Source organism: Nymphaea colorata, chromosome 3 (assembly GCF_008831285.2).
Source record: "Nymphaea colorata isolate Beijing-Zhang1983 chromosome 3, ASM883128v2, whole genome shotgun sequence".
NCBI lineage: Eukaryota > Viridiplantae > Streptophyta > Magnoliopsida > Nymphaeales > Nymphaeaceae > Nymphaea > Nymphaea colorata.
The window spans coordinates 1,611,803-1,629,944 of NC_045140.1; the positions used below are offsets into that span (position 1 = coordinate 1,611,803).

Here is an 18,142-nt window from a genome sequence, read left to right on the forward strand (position 1 = left end):
GTTTTGACAACAAGTCAACCAATTATCCCAATTGCATATATTTGGCATTTTCAACTTAATGATAGGGATATTGCTTCATCAAGTTCCTTGATCAGTTACCAGGTCTCACGGGACTGTTTCCCATCTTGTTGAACAGGGTTCATCGCATCTTTTGTGCCCATAATGAGAAGATCACACATAACCTCATAAAACTGACAATGATACCAATGCATCATGTTGGCCATGCATTGATTGTGTCAATTATTCAGTCATTTATTCTACTTTCATCCAATCGACATTTTTCACTTGATGGAAGGGACGTTGCATCATCAAGATCCTTGAGCAGTTCCCAGGTCTCACGGGACTGTTTACTCCCTTGTGGTAGAGGGTTCATCGCGTCTTTTTCGCTCATAATGAAATGATCACACATAAACCCCTAAAACTAAAAATTATACCAATGCATCAAGTTGGCCATGCATTGGTCGTCTCTATCAGTCAGTCATTTATTTCAATTACATCAAAATTGACAATTTTAACTTGATGAACGGAACGTTGCTTCATCAAGATCCTTGAGCAGTTCCCAGGTCTCACGGGACTGTTCAACCCCTTGTTGAACGAGGCTCATCGTATCTTTTGCGCTCATAATGAGACGATCACACATAACATAGTAAAACTGACAACTACACCATGCATCAAGTTGGCCATGCGTTGGTTCTGTCAATCTGTCAGTCATTTTTTTCAATTTCATCAAATTGACATTTTTAAGTTGATGGAGGGGACGTTGTTTCATCAAGATCCTTGAGCAGTTCCCAGGTCTCACGGGACTGTTTAACGACATGTTGGACGAGGTTCGTCGTATCTTTTGCGTTCATAATGAGACGATCACACATAAACTCTTAAAACTGACCATTATACCATTGCATCAAGTTGGCTATGCATTGGTTTTGACAACAAGTCAACCAATTATCCCAATTGCATATATTTGGCATTTTCAACTTAATGATAGGGATATTGCTTCATCAAGTTCCTTGATCAGTTCCCAGGTCTCACGTGACTGTTTCCCATCTTGTTGAACAGGGTTCATCGCATCTTTTGTGCCCATAACGAGAAGATCACACATAACATCATAAAACTAACAATGATACCAATGCATCATGTTGGCCGTGCATTGATTGTGTCAATTAGTCAGTCCTTTATTCTAATTTCATCCAATCGACATATTTCACTTGATGGAAGGGACGTTGCATCATCAAGATCCTTGAGCAGTTCCCAAGTCTCACGGGACTGTTTACTCCCTTGTGGTAGAGGGTTCATCGCGTCTTTTGCGCTCATAATGAAATGATCACACATAAACCCCTAAAACTAAAAATTATACCAATGCATCAAGTTGGTCATGCATTGGTCGTCTCTATTAGTCAGTCATTTATTTCAATTGCATCTAATTGATAACTTTAACTTGATGAAGGGAATGTTGCTTAATCGAGATCCTTAAGCAGTTCCCCGATCACACGAGACTGCCCCTTGTTGAACGAGGCTCATCGTATCTTTTGCGCTCATAATGAGACGACCACACATAACATAGTAAAACTGACAATTACACCATGCATCAAGTTGGCCATGCATTGGTTCTGTCAATCTGTCAGTCATTTTTTTCAATTTCATCCAATTGACATTTTTAAGTTGATGGAGGGGACGTTGTTTCATCAAGATCCTTGGGCAGTTCCCAGGTCTCACAGGACTGTTTAACCACATGTTGGACGAGGTTCGTCGTATCTTTTCGCTCATAATGAGACGATCACACATAAACTCCTAAAACTGACCATTATACCAATGCATCAAGTTGGCTATGCATTGGTTTTGACAACAAGTCGACCAATTATCCTAATTGCATATATTTGACATTTTCAACTTAATGATAGGGATATTGCTTCATCAAGTTCCTTGATCAGTTCCCAGGTCTCACGGAACTGTTTCTCATCTTGTTGAACAGGGTTCATCGCATCTTTTGCGCCCATAATGAGACGATAAGTGTTCTTATCTAATGTTTAAAATATAAAGTTTGTATCAACATTTATGAAACTTGTGCACACCATATAAATATCACACAAATATTGGGAAAAAATTTCCAACTTTTATCAAAAACTCAAAATGTTAATTAAAATATTTAATTAAGTCATTTTAGAATCATTCTCATAAGTTTCTCGAGAAAAGTAATTGAACATTCATAAATTTCTAAAACCATTGTTACATGTGGTAAATCATGACATTTGTTCGATAAAGGTTTGCAACAAAATATTTGAGAAATTAAGCAAAATTTTATAAAAGACAAGAAAATATTGAATTCAAGAAAGAATGTGCAAGCTTTCATCCAAGATAATTAACAAAGCCATGTTAAGAATGTCGTGAAAATTTAAAAAAAAAAATTCCTATGTTCACCAATGTAGTAAAGCTATATAATTGGTAAAAATTATGTAGTTAATTTACCTCAAGTGCTCAAATCAATGAGAGAAAAATCAATTTCCAAACATGTGTACAAAAGTTCATGAACCATCAATACAACTGTCAACTTGTTTCACAGTTTACAAGCAGAATTCAAAAATGTTTACCAATGTTTAACAAACCGCATAAAAATACAAAGAAATTATAAAAATTTTAAAAACTTCTCAAGCATCTAAGGAATCTGCAACTTCTACTAAGAAAACAAAAAGATGTGAAAAAGAAACAGCTAAAAAAATTTCTCAAACACAGTAAACATAATAAAATTGTTTACTAAATTCATTGAAAAATCAATTTCAAAATGTCTTAAAACAGTTCATGAAATTTCATAAAAAATTTCCAACACAATTTGGACAACTTATGAGACATTATTACATCTTAAGCAAATCAACAAAATAGCATAAGAGCAAACAACTGCATAACTTCAAAAAAAAAAAAATTGCAAAAAGTTTAAGTAAAAAAGCCATAAAACTCATAAAATAAAGTTACATTTCATGAGCTCATAAATGTGCACAAGCATTCATAAAAAATTATGAACCAATTTTTTTTCAACTTCTTTATAAATGTTACAATAACAACTTTTTTATAATGTTGCAATAACAAAGTGCAAGCGAACTTATAAGGATTTGTGAAACCTTTTAAACATTTAAGAGAACATGCACAAAACATACAAAGAACACACGAAGGTTTGGCGAAAAAGGTTCCAAAAGTTTCATCAAATACATGAAATTTAAAAAGCAGTTTAATAGTCACTTAACAATCATTTTCATAAATAAAAAAAAAGACTTTGAAAATTCAAAAAATTCTCATACAATTTAACAACCAATGGTAAATCGTTACATTTCCTTGACAAAGGTTCGCAAAAAAACATTTAGAAGTTGAGCAAAATTTTATAAAGACTAGAAGACTAAGTACTCAAGAAAAAAGGTGCAAATGTTCATCCAAAATAAGATAGAATCATACGTTTAAAATGTCCCAAAATTCAATACCATAAATAAACTTAAAAAAAAGTTTTTGTGTTCATAAGTCATGAACGTCTAAGAAAGAGCATTATTTTTCATAAGTTCAAACATGTCAAAGGGAGTTTCCAAAGCTATGTAATAAATTTGCCACAACCTTTTATAAAAAGAGACAAAAAAATTCAATTTCTACAATGTTTATAAAGTGAAAGAAGTGTTAATAAAGCTGTCAAAATGCTTTAAAGGTTGTTAAAGAGGTTTTTAAAACGTTTACAAATTGTAAAAAAATCATATAAAAAAGAAAAAAAATGCAAAAAGCTTACATTCCTTCCTAAACATCTAAGAAAGCTTGTGTGAGACATATGAAGAAAACATAAACATTTAAAAATATATAGAAAATGTTTATCAAACATAAAGGTCATTGAAATGTTTACTGAACTCATTTAAAGACCATTTTAAAAACGTTTTACAATAGTTCTTGAAATATGTAAAAAATTTGTAACACAATTTGGACAACTTCAGATATATCATGACATTTTGTTTATGGAAAGCTTGCAAAAATAGAAGGCTTTTGAAGAAAGGTTAGAAAAACATTAGAAAACCACAAGACCTTAATTTAGTTTATAGATTTCAGTAAGAAAACCATGAAAATCTATTAAAATCAGTAAAAAAAAATCCAACACAATTTGGACAACGTCAGATATATCATGACATTTTATTTACGAAAAGTTTGCAAAAACATTAGAAGACTTGTGAAGAAAAGTTTGTGGAAACACTAGAAAGTCATAAATGTTAATGGAAAATCAAGAAAGAAATTCAATAATTCAACTTCAAAAAAAATTGCAAACGTCAATAAAAAGTCATGAAAGTCCAAAAAACGTTATTATTTATGAGCTCATAAATATACAAGAGAATTTGCCAAAATTCATAATGAATTCATTTTAACTTTCCAAATAAACAGTCAAAAAAAGTTAAATCTTTATAGAATTTTACGAAGCATCAACAAAATTTGCCGTTGGTAACACAAACATTGGTAAAAAAAAAAAATCATGAAAATCTAAAAGAGCACAACCCTTTCATGAGTATATAAATGTGCACAAGAGTTTTTAAAAATGTTCATTTATGCTCAAGAAACTGCATTAAAATGCACAAAATTTATAAATATGTACGGCACTTGTCGAACACCTACTAAACTTCACTACAAGAAAATAGCATCTAGTGATGTACAACATGCTTCACTAAATGTCATCAGTGATGCCAACTCTTCATCATGAATGGCACCACTAACAGTAATGACGGAATTAATGATGCATTTGTTGCTATTAATTATCACAATTAGTCATGCATTAACAACGATAAACCAGCTGTTGATTCACTAATTAACCATGAACGGCTCATGAAACAACAGAAGCTTAATATATATGGACAACCAACAATAACAAACACTCAAGCAGCAAAATTTAAAAATTAACCTGCAACCAATAACACTCTCATATAACTACAAAAGCGACTGAAAGCATTTTCAGATTGAAAGCAGCTATAGCAGCATAACTTCACAGGTTACCAACCTTTTACTTGATTTAAAAGGAAAAAGAAAGTTGTAACTGCTACCATGCCATGTTATGATGATATGCAAACTGCTAATATCTACATAATTGTACTAAATAAAGCAAAATAAATCCTCCAACCTGGAAACGGAGATTAAACTTCAAGACACAAAAAATTTTGCAAACAAGTGAAAGCATAAAACCTGAATATCAGCTACCAATTAGAACAGAGAATATCTCCAGCCTAAAGCATAAGAATAGCATGCTAGAGGCGCAAGCAGCTGTACCTCTGTTGTGCCCACTGTAAAACAATGTTTGATTCAGAGCCTCCAAACGTACCAGAAAGCTTGTTCCTCAACCAACCTGCATTCATGAGGTTAGTCCAAAAGAATTGATCCTATTAAAAGAGGGCATTACAAAAAGCCACAAAAACCGCATGAATAAATCATATTTTCGGGTAGCAAAGAGAGATTGTTAATAAGGGCAACATTTCCTTTGTGTTGTTTCCCCAGATTTTGTTCCTTTGGAACAAAACAGTAAATTTAGAAATTCAGAAATATACCATAGATACAGGGGAAATAAATGCAGTGTAAGATAGCCAATATTAGATAAAATCAGCTTGAATGGTGACCATAAATAAAAAATAAATTTATGAGAACTAAAGAAGTGTATAAAAAGGGAGAGTTTATTATAATATTGAAGAAAAAGACCATTACTTTCTAAACTTGTTGTTCTGTATCTTAAGATCACAATCCATCAGCCAAGAATTTGATGTTTTGATCCATAATTGATGAACAACATGCGTTTGGCCATGACCCACTAAGGCCTCCATTGAATTGAATTGGACGTTTTAATGGAATAAGTTTCTAGTCAATAGCAGTGAGTCAGTGACCATTTACTTGTATGGTTTAAGTCCTTTGTCCACTTCAAGGAGACATCATGAAGAGTATCTTATGCAGTGAGATGATAAGCTAGAAAACAGATAAAGCTAACACAATCAATGTTAGAAACTAAATCATATTAATGGTTAAATTTATCAATAATTTTATCCCATAAAATGTAATAATCTATATAGAAATAGATCAAGACCTAGTCGAGTCTGGTAGTCCCCTATGTAGGCATGACACATACGCGGGCACAATCCCTCATGCCCTGTCCAAATGGATAGTCAATCACAGAGGGTTCAGACAATCATAGAAGTGACAAACAGAGCTCTTTCTTTCATGCCTTCGATCTCCTCCAGAACTCTCTCTCAATCATCCACTACTCAGAGCTGTTGTCCTTGGTACCATTCAGATCTGGGTTTGAAGCATAGCTTCCTTCATTGACATCATCTTCGTCCCCATGGGACCCTTGTTTGCAGGTCCTCTGGAACGGGATCTATTCCAGACAAAGGCAAGATGCACAATAAGGAACCAAAAGGAAATGGAAATTGAGAAAAGCCTAAGTATGATTATTTTTTGGTTTGACTACTGTTTGTAGACGCTTTTCATGAACATACACATTTCAGTCCCTTTTCCTGAATGTCTGCCATTAATGAATGGAAGGGCTCAGTTATTTCAATTGTTTTAGTGATTGGACTGTAGGTGGAAAAAAGTTATTCTACTGAAACATCTGACGAGGTGAGGTGAAATATTTTCAAACAAAAAATAAGTAGGAATACAAATTATAGTAACCTTATACAGTAGGAAGATACATAAATACATAACATAACACATATACAAAATTAGAAATACAATAAAACAGATTATGCGCGCATATTGTAATGCATAAAGATAATATGTTTATATTGTCAGGCCAAAAGATAGAGAGCAAACATACAGGGAAAAGGAGCTGAACAAAGCATGATTCTTATAACACACCAATCAAAATAGTTAACCAGACTATTAGCTTACCTATTATTTATAAAGCAATAAGGAAATACATAACTTATATGTAAAACTTATACACAAAGCATATTTATGAAACAGATATATTAAACAAAGCAGTTCACTTATTAACTTGTAAACTAATTTCCATAAACCGTATGGCCTTCAAGACCAATGAAGTTCATGGAACTGAAGTCTTATTTACCTAACATCCACCTTTAGCAACCAATTAAAACTTCAACTCCATGAAACCACCGATCTTGAAGTTTTGGGGAGAAAACCCTCAAGGTAGCTTACAATATTTAGAGTCTGAAAAAATAACAGAGAAAGAATCAACATATTTTAGTTTCTGTATGTATAGGAATGCAAGGACATTTGTCTGCACGATTTAATTAGTCACTCATGTTTTCCAAAAGGCCTACAGATGAAAACCTTTGTGATTTCAAACGAAGCCCCTATTTTTGTGGAGAACAATTTGACAACGGTACCTTAACTAAGAAGAATGAGAAGAAGTTCGTTTGTGAAACGACACCCGAAGCCTTTGGCAATCGGAGCAAGTGCATGCAATGCACGGCATTAATCGGAGAGAAAGATAGAGGAAAGCGAAAGAAACAAAGAAAGAAAGAAAGATGGACGGAGGGGGAGAGTGAGTGAGAGATATCCTATTACCGTAGATAATGCAGCTTGAGATGAATCGAGACTCCGCGATCAAAACCCTCGCTCGCAAATTGCCATTCACTGCGGATGGATGAATGGGTCACGAAGGTTAAAAAAATCCCAGAAAGTAATCGCTGCCTCGGGTCACAGTCCGCCGACCCATCCTCCTCATGAGCAGAGCAGACTCCTTCCCTCGCCATGGCCGACGCACAGGGGCGAGAGAGAGAGAGAGAGAGGGGGGCATTTACCTTTGGGGCACGACAGTGGTGGTGGTCCGGTGGTGGTCACCGGCTGGAGAGCGAGCAGCGGTGGTGGTGGAGAGCGCCGGCGGGAGAGCGAGCGGTTGTGGTGGTGGAGGGCTGGAAGCGCGGGAGCGCGGGAGAGGCAAGAGACGGAACGGAAGCGACGACCACGATCAACGGCAACTAAAAGCAATCAAGAAACGGTTACTTCCATTCTTGGATGACCCACCGCTCCACCGATCATTTGAATTTTGGATTTAATTTCATTTGAAAGCAGCTTTTCTCGCGCATTTCACATGATGGTAAAGTAAAACGAGGTAGACCCAGCTCGACTTATTCACTCGCAGTCTTCCTTCAAAACAATATATATATATATATATATATATATATATATATATATATATATATATATATATATATATATATATAGAGAGAGAGAGAGAGAGAGAGAGAGAGAGAGAGAGAGAGAGTTGTTTTTTCTTTGCTTGTTATCTTGTTAAATTAATTAAAAACACATTATATTTAAATTATCAAAAAAAAAAGTAAAAACAGTAACAAGCACCGATCCGTAACATCTACTAGCTAATATGTCCTATCAGCAAGAAAACCAATGCCGAGCCATCAACAATATTTACAAAGTTGATTTTGAAATTTGATGAGCCGAATTTTCCAAGGACTGGTTGAATTAACTTTGAACCGATTGGTTTGCTTTAAATTTTAAGGGGCAGTGCATTATGGAGCGTAGCATAATTGGTATAGTACATCCTCATTTTGATTCTTGTGAGTGTTTTTTTTTTCAATAACACCTAAACAATGACGACCTACAAATATGCTTATCACTTGGTTACCATAAATATATAACTGTCTGCCGGATGACTAACCCTCATATATATATATATATATATATATATATATATATATATATATAATATATATATATATATATAATATATATATATATATATATATATATATATATATATATATATATATATATATATATATATATATATATATATATATATATATATATTATATATATATATATATATATAGGGGTGGTTGGGAACGGACCCATATCCACAACCTTGACCATACCCAAACCCAAAACCAAAACCCTGTGCCTATGAGGAACCAACTGTCTTATTCATAGCTTGACCCATAGCCGGCACCAGAACTCAGGGGCCGAGGCAAGGAGGGACTTGCGTGGGCCTTGCCCCACCTCAAGATTTAAAAAGAAAAAAACGTTTAAATTTTAGAAAATTTTACTTGTCTTATATAAAAATTTTAGAAAATGATATTTCACCTCGCGTCAAAAAATTAGAAACTTTAATTACCATGTTGAATAATGAATTGTAAGCTATATGCTATATAATGTGTTACAAGTACTTGTATTCCGACTTTTATATAAAGGACCTGAAATATCTTATTTGTGTATAATTCAAAAACAAATCAACATCCAGACGGCAATGCTTTGTAAACCATTACTCGATACGTTGTAGGGAGCAAGTTTAGTGCTTGTTTTGTTAGCTTTTCAGCACAGCAACATAAGTGGCACCTTCCTCTTCTTGAAATGGTTGAAGGAATGTCACAAACTGTTGATCTGGGTGAACAATAATAGAAAGCAGTCTCAGAACGAGCATCATGCTGTGTGCATGCTCTGGCGAGTAGTTCAAATCTGAGGAGGTGGAGCCTCCTCTGTCACCGGAATCTTTGGCGACGAGAGATTTTTCGGCCGGTGGTTACACTGACAGATAAAACATTAAAAATCCATCTTAAAAGATCCACGTAAAGATTTTTACATGAAAAAAGAAATCCATCCTAAAAATACGATAAGTTTTGACTAAAAATCCATCCTAAAAGATCCATGAAAAGTTTTTCTCATGAAAAAAAAATCCATCCTACAAATCCACGAAATTTTTTTCCATGACTAAAAATCCATGAATTCTTTTTCCATGGCTTAAAAAATCCACAAAATTTTTTTCCATGACAAAAAATCCATCATAAAAGATCCATGAAAAATTTTTTCCATGAAAAAAATTTCATCCTGACAATCCACGAATTTTTTTTCCATGAATAAAAGTAGTCAATCACCTACTCCAAAAATCCGGGGGCTGGCGCCTGCACTGTCAGGCGGTGGACAGGGAAGAAGGGGCCTAAGCACGGCAGATGCCGTACACTTGAGTGGCACAGGAAAGCGATACCGTACCCGTCGGTTCCCGCGGAAGATCAAGTTGGTGAGCCGTGTGATGGGAAACTTTCCAGCACGGTTCGGAGAGCACTGAATACGAATGAGAGGTTAACCACAACAAGGGGAGCTCGCTCGATTCGCAGATTGGTCCGACTCGTAATTCACTTCTGACCCCGTGTTTGATAGCCCGACCGTAGTTATGTCAATTGTGGTTACATCCGTCAGTAGCTTGGTCCATCTTTATTCCATTTCATATATGTCCGAGGATCCGCATAGCCCTCGATTTATGTGTTATTTATCCATTCCTACTTTTTTTATGCCAATGTTGGTGAGTGGAGATAACTCTCTTCAATTATTCCTGGGATGGGAGGGAGTAGGTCTTGCTTCCTATTTGTTAATTAATTTCTGGTCCACACGACTTCAGGCAGATAAAGCAGCTACTAAAGCTATGCCTGTCAATCGAGTAGGTGATTTTGTATTAGCTCCTGGGATTTCGGGTCGTTTTACTCTCTTTCAAACAGTAGACTCTTCCACCATTTTTGCTCGTGCTAGTGCCCCCAGAAATTCTTGGATTTCTCGTAATATGAGATGGCATGCCATAACTAACACTTGTATTTTACTTCTTATTGGTGCTTGTGGGAAATGTGCACAGATAGGATCGCATACTCGATCACCCGATGCAATGGAGGGTCCCACTCCAGTATCTGCTTCGATTCATGCAGCTACTATGGTAACAGCAGGCGTTTTTTCATGAAAAGTTTTTTCCATGAAAAAAAAAATTCCATCCTAAAAATCCATGAAAATTTTTTCCTTGATGAAAAATCCATCCTAAAATATCCACGAAAAAAAATCCATCCTAAAATATCCACGAAAAGTTTTTAGAATGAGAGATCTCTGTGATGATCATGGGCATCATTATCTTTTCAGAGAAAAACTATCGCATGCAGCCAGGGTTGAGGGGGCAACTTGTCCAATCATCCCGTCTTCCAAAAGTGAAGCGTCGTAAGACTCCCATTTGAAAACATTCGAAGAACTGTGAAAGAATTGCAGTTTAAAAAGTTCAAAACAGAAAATGAAGAACGCGGATCGCACTAACCAAGGAGGGGCTGAGGAGGTTCCCCAAGAAGCAGTTCGCCAGGAATCGACATTCCACCCTTCAGTGGTTTGGCGTTTTCCCTGCTTCTTGCAGCCATCCTTTGTTTGTTTCCTCTCGCTGCGGTAGTGATCGTGAAATCTCGATTTGCTGGTCCTTCTTCTGACTTGGCGCATCTGTGAATGTGAATGTATCCTTGGATTTCTCCGTTTTGGTTCAGTTGGCGCTTCGTTTTTGTGGTGATTCTTCGATTTGGTCTTGGTGGTTGCGCTGTTTGGGTCTATTTAATGGAAGACCGATGCGAGAAGTTGATCACGATGTATCTTGATTTCGTCTGCTGTTCCTGTTCTATTTGTGGTCGTTCTGTTTGCTGCATTTTGAAGCTGCATTGTGTATCTTGTTCCTTTTCCCAAGCTGCTTGCTTGGAGATGGTTCTTTAATTTCTTTTGATCTCAGAGAAAATTGCGTTTACTTTGATTTCAGATATTGGAGTTCCGTTGTCTGTCTTTACTAACTAAGTAGATTAAGTCATCAAACTTCACGGATGTTCAATCTTGTCTATGGAAATTATATTTAGAACCTTTTACCTTAAATTTGATTAAAAAGGTACAAACATGGCAGTGCACTATGTTGAAGAATCATTGAACAATGCCCAATTCATGCTGCTTTCATATATATAGATCTCATAATGACTAGAAAAATGGATGGTCCAATAATGGCATGTGGTAAGGCACTTGAGATTGCACTAATAAAAATCATAATTAAGTAGTTAACGTGAATACCTTAGTGACATAATTGCAGCAGTCAATGAAATTGCAGATATTGAGTTGAAATTTGGCAATTGGGAGAGGAAGAACTGTGGAGCGGCAAATATGAGGATGAAATAAGTGAGGCGGATGGGTTTGCACTCTCCGCAAGTCAAGGAATATCTCCTTGTCCTTGTAAGTAGGCTTGGGCATCCAGCGGAGCCGAGCCGTATCAAACGGTGTGAAATTTCATTAAAAAAATCTTAGGTCGGACTTCAGATCTGGTGAAATTTCACCCGATCAAGATTTTTCCCTCAAGATTTGTCCCTCTCACGCCCATTTTCCCCTCACGCCCATACCCCTCTCCTCTCTCGCTGCCTCACCTCTCCTCTGTTGCTGCCTGGGTTCCTCTCCTCTCTCGCTGCATCTCTCTCTCTCTCTCTCTCTCTCTCTCTCTCTCTCTCTGTTGCTCGCTTGGCAGAAGCCTGCTTTCCATCATTTTGTTTGTCGTTCTAGCGCATTCTTGATTTCTTTAACGCCGGTTGTTGGAATGGTACGTAGCTCTCGTCGTCCCCCTTCTCTAACTCTCTCTGCTGCAAACCACTCTCTCTCTCTCCATCAGCCATGGCTGACAATACCAATTTACTGTCGCGAGAAAGTGGCTGCGAACAATCCCTTTCACTTTGCGAACACAGGAGCTGCTTCCTCATGTTCTTTTCTATTTAGGACACATTTACCATGGCCAATGCACTTTGATTTGTCATCGTGAGATGGAGGCTACTGGAGCAACCCCATTGTGATTAAATCTCAGAACTATTTGTCATCGTGAGAAGGAGGCTATTGGAGCAACCCCATTGTGATGAAACCTCAGAACCGCTAGCCACAACCCCATCTGGGGGATGCTTATCAGCACAGGATGAATATAAAAGAATGCCTTTTGTTGGACCATCACAAATAAAACTGTTACCTGTACTAACATGTGGAAGACTAAGACCTGAGAATTGCAACTTATCTGTGGTTGAAGCTTCTCTTACATATAGACTACCAGACATACTGGACATGACTATTTCAACTGGTCTTAGCCTAGCCCCAACCTCAACTTCTGGTCGAGCTCGTAGAGCAGCAGTATTAATAGACTTGCTGCTCTGCAGCTCTAATGGCTGGCTAAGCCAACCCCTTTTGGGGCTTCTTGCAACAAGAAATCATTGCTCTGCATCTTACCAAAGAAACAACATAAATTGCCAATGTCATGCAAAAGTGCCCTTCTAATGTTTGGTGTTTGCTTTGGCCCCATAACCAGTTCTTGCAGAACCTCACCAATAGACTTTCTCAATCGAACAAGTTGGGCATCATTACATGAGTCCTGAATTTGTTCAAATGGTTCACTTATACTATTGCAACTTGATGACTTTTTATTTTGCAAATTCAGGACAACAACTGCTTCAACCTTTCTGAATGAATAAGAAACCTGAAAGCAGTGAGAGCAATCTTGGAAATGTTGCTAGCATAAGAAATTCGGACACTTTCCTCAGGATCATCTGGCAGCATGGACAACATAGGAAGGATGTACTTTGGAGCAATATCAATGTCCTCGTCAACTGTGGAAATTTTATATTTCAAATTTTTTACCCTCTGCATCAAACAAAAAAACTAACATGTGCATCTGGTTAAATTTGCCACGTTAAATTCTACCCTGTCATCAAACATGACCTCAAATTGAAAGAGAGAGAAATTTCATCCTGTAAATTTTTTCAAAAAAATTTACCATGGTAAATTTACCACATTAAATTCTTCTCGTGCATCAAACGGACCCTAAAAAAAGTCACTGAGGGAGAGAGAGAGAGAGATTGTGTGTGGGGTGTGTGCGTGAATTAATTGGAATTTGGAAGACGATCATAGAAAGATTTCTCAAAAAAAAAAAAAAACTTTTTTTGTTTTCCCAAATTAACATTTTCCCCTTACATATTGCTACTATTTATTCGTTCATTGTAAAGTTATCAAACTTCCTAGACATTTTCTCCAGAAATGCATCTTTCTTCTCCTCCAAACGGGCTCTTTGCTGGTAGACAAATACTCTAGCACGATCTCTGCGCCTCTAGAGCTATGCAAATTTTGACAAAATGTTCCTTCTTGCCATGCAAATCTCATCGTAGCATTTTTCTATCTGCTTACTCAATTCAGCCATTGTCTTCAACACGACTGCTCTGTCCCCATTCCATACCGTTAAAAGTTTGATGTCCTCCAATTCTCGAATTACAATGATTCTCTTCTCCCCCGTGGCCACTCCCTTCGTTTCCTTGCTTATGGCCCAGAAACCTTCCACCCATTTGACGAAAGGACGCCAGCTCAATATGTTGATGACGGCCACCGAGAGCACCGCCAAAATTGGGGGTGCATGCAGGGTTGCTGCCAAGATCGAAATGATCACGGCGCCAGCGAACACAGTACAGAACATGATCATGATTACTCTTCGAAGTGTTGGGTTCTTTGCTTTCCCTGCTCTGGTTGGCATTTCCTTATCCCTTGCCAGCTGCAGCTTGTGGAGCACCTGGACGTGCTTCTGGATAAGACCGGGAAGCGAGAGAAAAAAGCAGTCCACGGCGCCCTCAGCAAATGTGACTGTTTCCCTCACCTTCTTATTCACAGGCTGGCCGCCACGAAACGCCATCAGTTTGTTTATGGTGCAATGGAGACGTACCTTCAACTCACGTAAGGAATCCAATGTCGTCTTGCAAAGCTCGAAGTAACTCTTGACCATCGGGAGGATTTGGGCATTGCCTATGTCTTGCTTGTAGGCCAATATCTCCCCAACAGCTAAGTTGTTAATCTCGCGTATGGATATGGTCGCCTCCTTTATGATATCAAAGGAAAGAATAAGGGTGCTGCTATTACCTTCTTCATGTCCATGAGAGTGGATGCCCTGCACCATGCTCTTCATCCTCTGCTGAAACTTTTCGTCGTTGGTCGACAACTTTGGATCCTCCCGGCACGCTTGCTGGTAATGGTGCATGCTGGTCGAGTAGAAGCTGGTACCATTAGCCATGGTTTGTGTTTGCTGTAATTCCACTTCCCGCTAACTACTATTTAGGCTGCGAATTAATTTGCTGTAGTCTTTTGTGGGTTCTGGAAGGAGTACTGCTATGCACCATCTATCTTATGTAGGAGGAAGCAGAGAGGGCGGACGCCTGTGAAAGTAAGTCCGATGCAAGAGTGATGTTTTCGCCGGCCAAAGCAAAGTCCATTACAGGATGTGACGTTTTCAACGTGGTGTCTGTCTTTATCACAGTAATGTACACACTTTTCTAACAAACTTGAACAGCTGGATATAGAGCGAGGCTATGCCAAAGTCAAGCTCGGCCCTGCTCGAGCTAACACGATAACAAATATATAAGTATATATTTATAATAAATTTTTTTAGTACATTATCGGGGTTCTTAATCAGAGGAACAGAGCATCGAAAAGAGAAGGGGACTGCGGCCACACAAATCTGTCTTTGGTCCTCGTAATCCCCGCGTGTTTTCAGACAAAGTCAGAGACTCGTGCTTCTTACTCGCGGACATTCTATATATAACATATACAAATACATAAATAGTCCCTTTAGTTTCAACTATTAATAATTGATGTATGCCCTTCCTCAGTTACACTTTACGCCTCGTTCCCGCCTTTCTGGAAGTCCTCATCGCTTATACGCGAGAAAGTTGTGTGCGCCCTTAAGGGTATGCAGTAATATGTTTTAGTAATTTTTTTTAAAAAAAAATTGTTAATATGTTTTTCATAGTTTTTTTTTTCGATTTTCATTTGTCTTTATGATCTTTTTTTTAGTTCGAAGTCAAGGTATTTTAGTGCCGCAACCACGGTGCCGTTGAGTCTGGTTACCGGGTAGGCAATTATTGGTGGTGACATTTCACGGAAGCAGACAGATTTTTTTTTTCCTCTCATTCTCATCTACTCGCATCTAAGTCGATATCTCTAACAAGTAGGGATGTTAATATATTCTTTTTGAATCGGATATCGATCGATCCAATCTGAAAAAAACAGATATGGATAAAAATTTAATATTCGATTAAGAAATCGGATCGGATTCGGATTCGGATTTAATAAATGACATCCGATCGGATTCGGATACGGATTTGAATCGGATTCATTTTTAGACAAATATCCTCTATCTAATACTTAGAAAATGGCAAAATCTGGTTCAAAATTCGGATTTGGATTCAGATATAAATATAAAAATCGGATTCGGATTGGATTCAGATTGTAAAATCGGATTTCGGATTCTGATTCAAATATGACTTTGATTTATTCGAATTCGAATCTGAATCCGAATCCGAATATATGAATATCCAAAAAAATAAATATAATTAAAGATGTATCCGATCCGTTGACATCCCTACCAACAAGCGGTTGAGGAACATGTAACAAGCAAACTTGGGTCTGGATCTGGTTTCACTCACGGAAGCAAACCACCCCACTGTGGCTCTAACTATTTGGTTTCTCTTCTGCCCAATTGACAATTTAATCTCACATTCGGCGTGCTTGACTATATGGTTTGAGTAGTGAATTCTCTATCTAGTTAAAACTCACATTCATTATAGATGTGCCGGAAAAAAGAAATAAGTTCCGCGCGGCTTTCAGAAAATCAGGAACCAAAGGGTGGCTTTCGAGAATATTATATTCGTCATCCCCAAATAAATTTGAGATCTGGACTCTCACCCACTCAACGTTGACTAACTCAAAAGGAAAAACTTCGTATGGCGAAAATACCTTTCAAGGTGCCGTCTCAAGCGAAGCGATGCACCAAGTTAAAAGATTAATTTAGGTTTTCGAAGAAAAGGAGGTGCTTGACTAGGGGAAAGTTTTCAGAGATTTTAAAGGGAACAAAAAAAAAAGAAAAAGTGTGCCGCTCGTTTCCACTTTTTCAGGCAGCTAGCTGCCGTGGTCGGAGGTTGGACGGCCGGAAGCACTGGCGAAACCAAGGGGGAGCCAGCAGTAGCCATGGCCGGGCCCCTCTGAATTCATAAAAAATAAATTCCCGGACCTGTGAGAAAGACTACCCTCTCACGTGAAAGCGGCAGAAACAAACGGCCCAGATGGAGGGACGGTGTACAATTATCTCCTTCTTCAACAAGAAGAGGGGAAGGAATTGGCATGGGCTTGGGCAGATGCTGATCTTAAACGGGAAACCTGAGAGACAGACAGGAAGGAAGAGCAAGAAGCTTGGAATCTAACAACAGAGGATGGGAGGAAGACAGTTACCTCCGGATAGCTGCTGCTGCCGACTGGACCGTCAGTACCCATCCTTCTCTACACGCTAATGGGCTGGCGGAGAGATTTTGCTCGAAATCGATAGAGGAGAAAGAACGTCTTGGATGGAAGGGGGTGGATGAAGCATTTAAATAAAAGTCTCCCTCGCCAAAGAGTCTTCGAAGACTCTTCCTAGTCCGCTACAAAGGGTCCACGCCCTCCCCCTTGTTCTTGCTCTTTTTTCGTTTTTTTTTTTTTTTGTTCACTTCTTTGCATGCCTTATTTTTGTTTGTTTTTCACAGACTTTTTGTGTTCTTTAATTTAGTGACTCGAACTCTCTCTCTTTTAATTTTGTTATATCTTTTAGTTTTGTTAGATGCTTTACATCCGTTGTTTTTGCAACTCTGCACTCCTGTAAGTCGAAAATTGGTGATTAAAATAAACAAAAAAGAAGCTTTAAACAGAGGAAGTTACATGGTGGCGCTTCATGGAAGAGAAAAGGCGAAGGACCATGAAAGGGATTTGTTCAGAACCCCATCTTTAATGCTTGGCGCGTGAAGTAGCTGCCTACTGACTGGCTGGCCCCAATGATTTTGGTGCAATAAGTCGGACGGTTAAATTATTACTGTATATATGACCCATTTCTTGGTAGCCTCTCTCTCTCTCTCTCTCTCTCTCTCTCTCTATATATATATATATATATATATATATATAGATATATATATATATATATATATACATGTTCAAGATTTTATTGGAAATCAATATAAAATGTAAATTGCCTAACCTTTGTTAAAACGAAATGTAAGTTATTACTCTAATAGCAGAGTGTTCGGTTTGAACAAGAAATTCGATTAGTAAATCTGTTAATAGAGGAATAAGAAACAATCACAACCATTGATATTTTTCATATTAGTATTTTTCATATTAATATGTTGCCAAAAGGATAAAAATTAAAAATATATCTCTTAAGTTATTATGACCCTAATGTCATTAATGCTCCTATAACGACTGTTTTTAGTGACAATTTTTTAATTTTGATCCGTTTATTTTCTATGTGTGTAAGTGTATGGGAGGCTGGTAGGTGATAGACCATTAGCTTAGGGACAAAAGTCAGATT

The 18,142-nt window shown here is 37.4% G+C and overlaps 1 protein-coding gene and 1 long non-coding RNA gene across 4 annotated transcripts in view; both read right to left on the bottom strand.

Annotated features, from left to right (window-relative positions):
• LOC116251087 (uncharacterized) overlaps window positions 1–8,011 on the bottom strand; it is a 30,576-nt gene extending 22,565 nt beyond the window's left edge. The window contains exons 1-3 of the long non-coding RNA XR_007572939.1: window positions 7,755–8,011; window positions 7,519–7,587; window positions 5,269–5,344 (exon numbers count right to left, since the gene is read on the bottom strand). This is a non-coding gene — a long non-coding RNA (uncharacterized LOC116251087). The remainder of the gene's footprint in view (window positions 1–5,268; window positions 5,345–7,518; window positions 7,588–7,754) is intronic.
• A 4,764-nt stretch (window positions 8,012–12,775) lies between these two features.
• Window positions 12,776–17,260, bottom strand: LOC116251086 (UPF0496 protein At2g18630-like). Of its 3 annotated transcripts, none has more exons than XM_031625160.2 (2): window positions 17,035–17,260; window positions 12,776–14,963 (listed from the first exon to the last, which is right to left on the bottom strand). In XM_031625160.2, the coding sequence occupies exon 2, from the start codon at window positions 14,819–14,821 to the stop codon at window positions 13,880–13,882; it is 942 nt and encodes a 313-aa protein (XP_031481020.1). In that variant the 5' UTR covers window positions 14,822–14,963; window positions 17,035–17,260; the 3' UTR covers window positions 12,776–13,879. The 3 variants fall into 3 exon arrangements, with proteins under 3 accessions (XP_031481020.1, XP_031481019.1, XP_031481018.1); XM_031625159.2 differs by having other exon boundaries at window positions 12,776–15,137; XM_031625158.2 differs by having other exon boundaries at window positions 12,776–15,146.
• Between the last annotated feature and the right edge of the window lie 882 nt (window positions 17,261–18,142).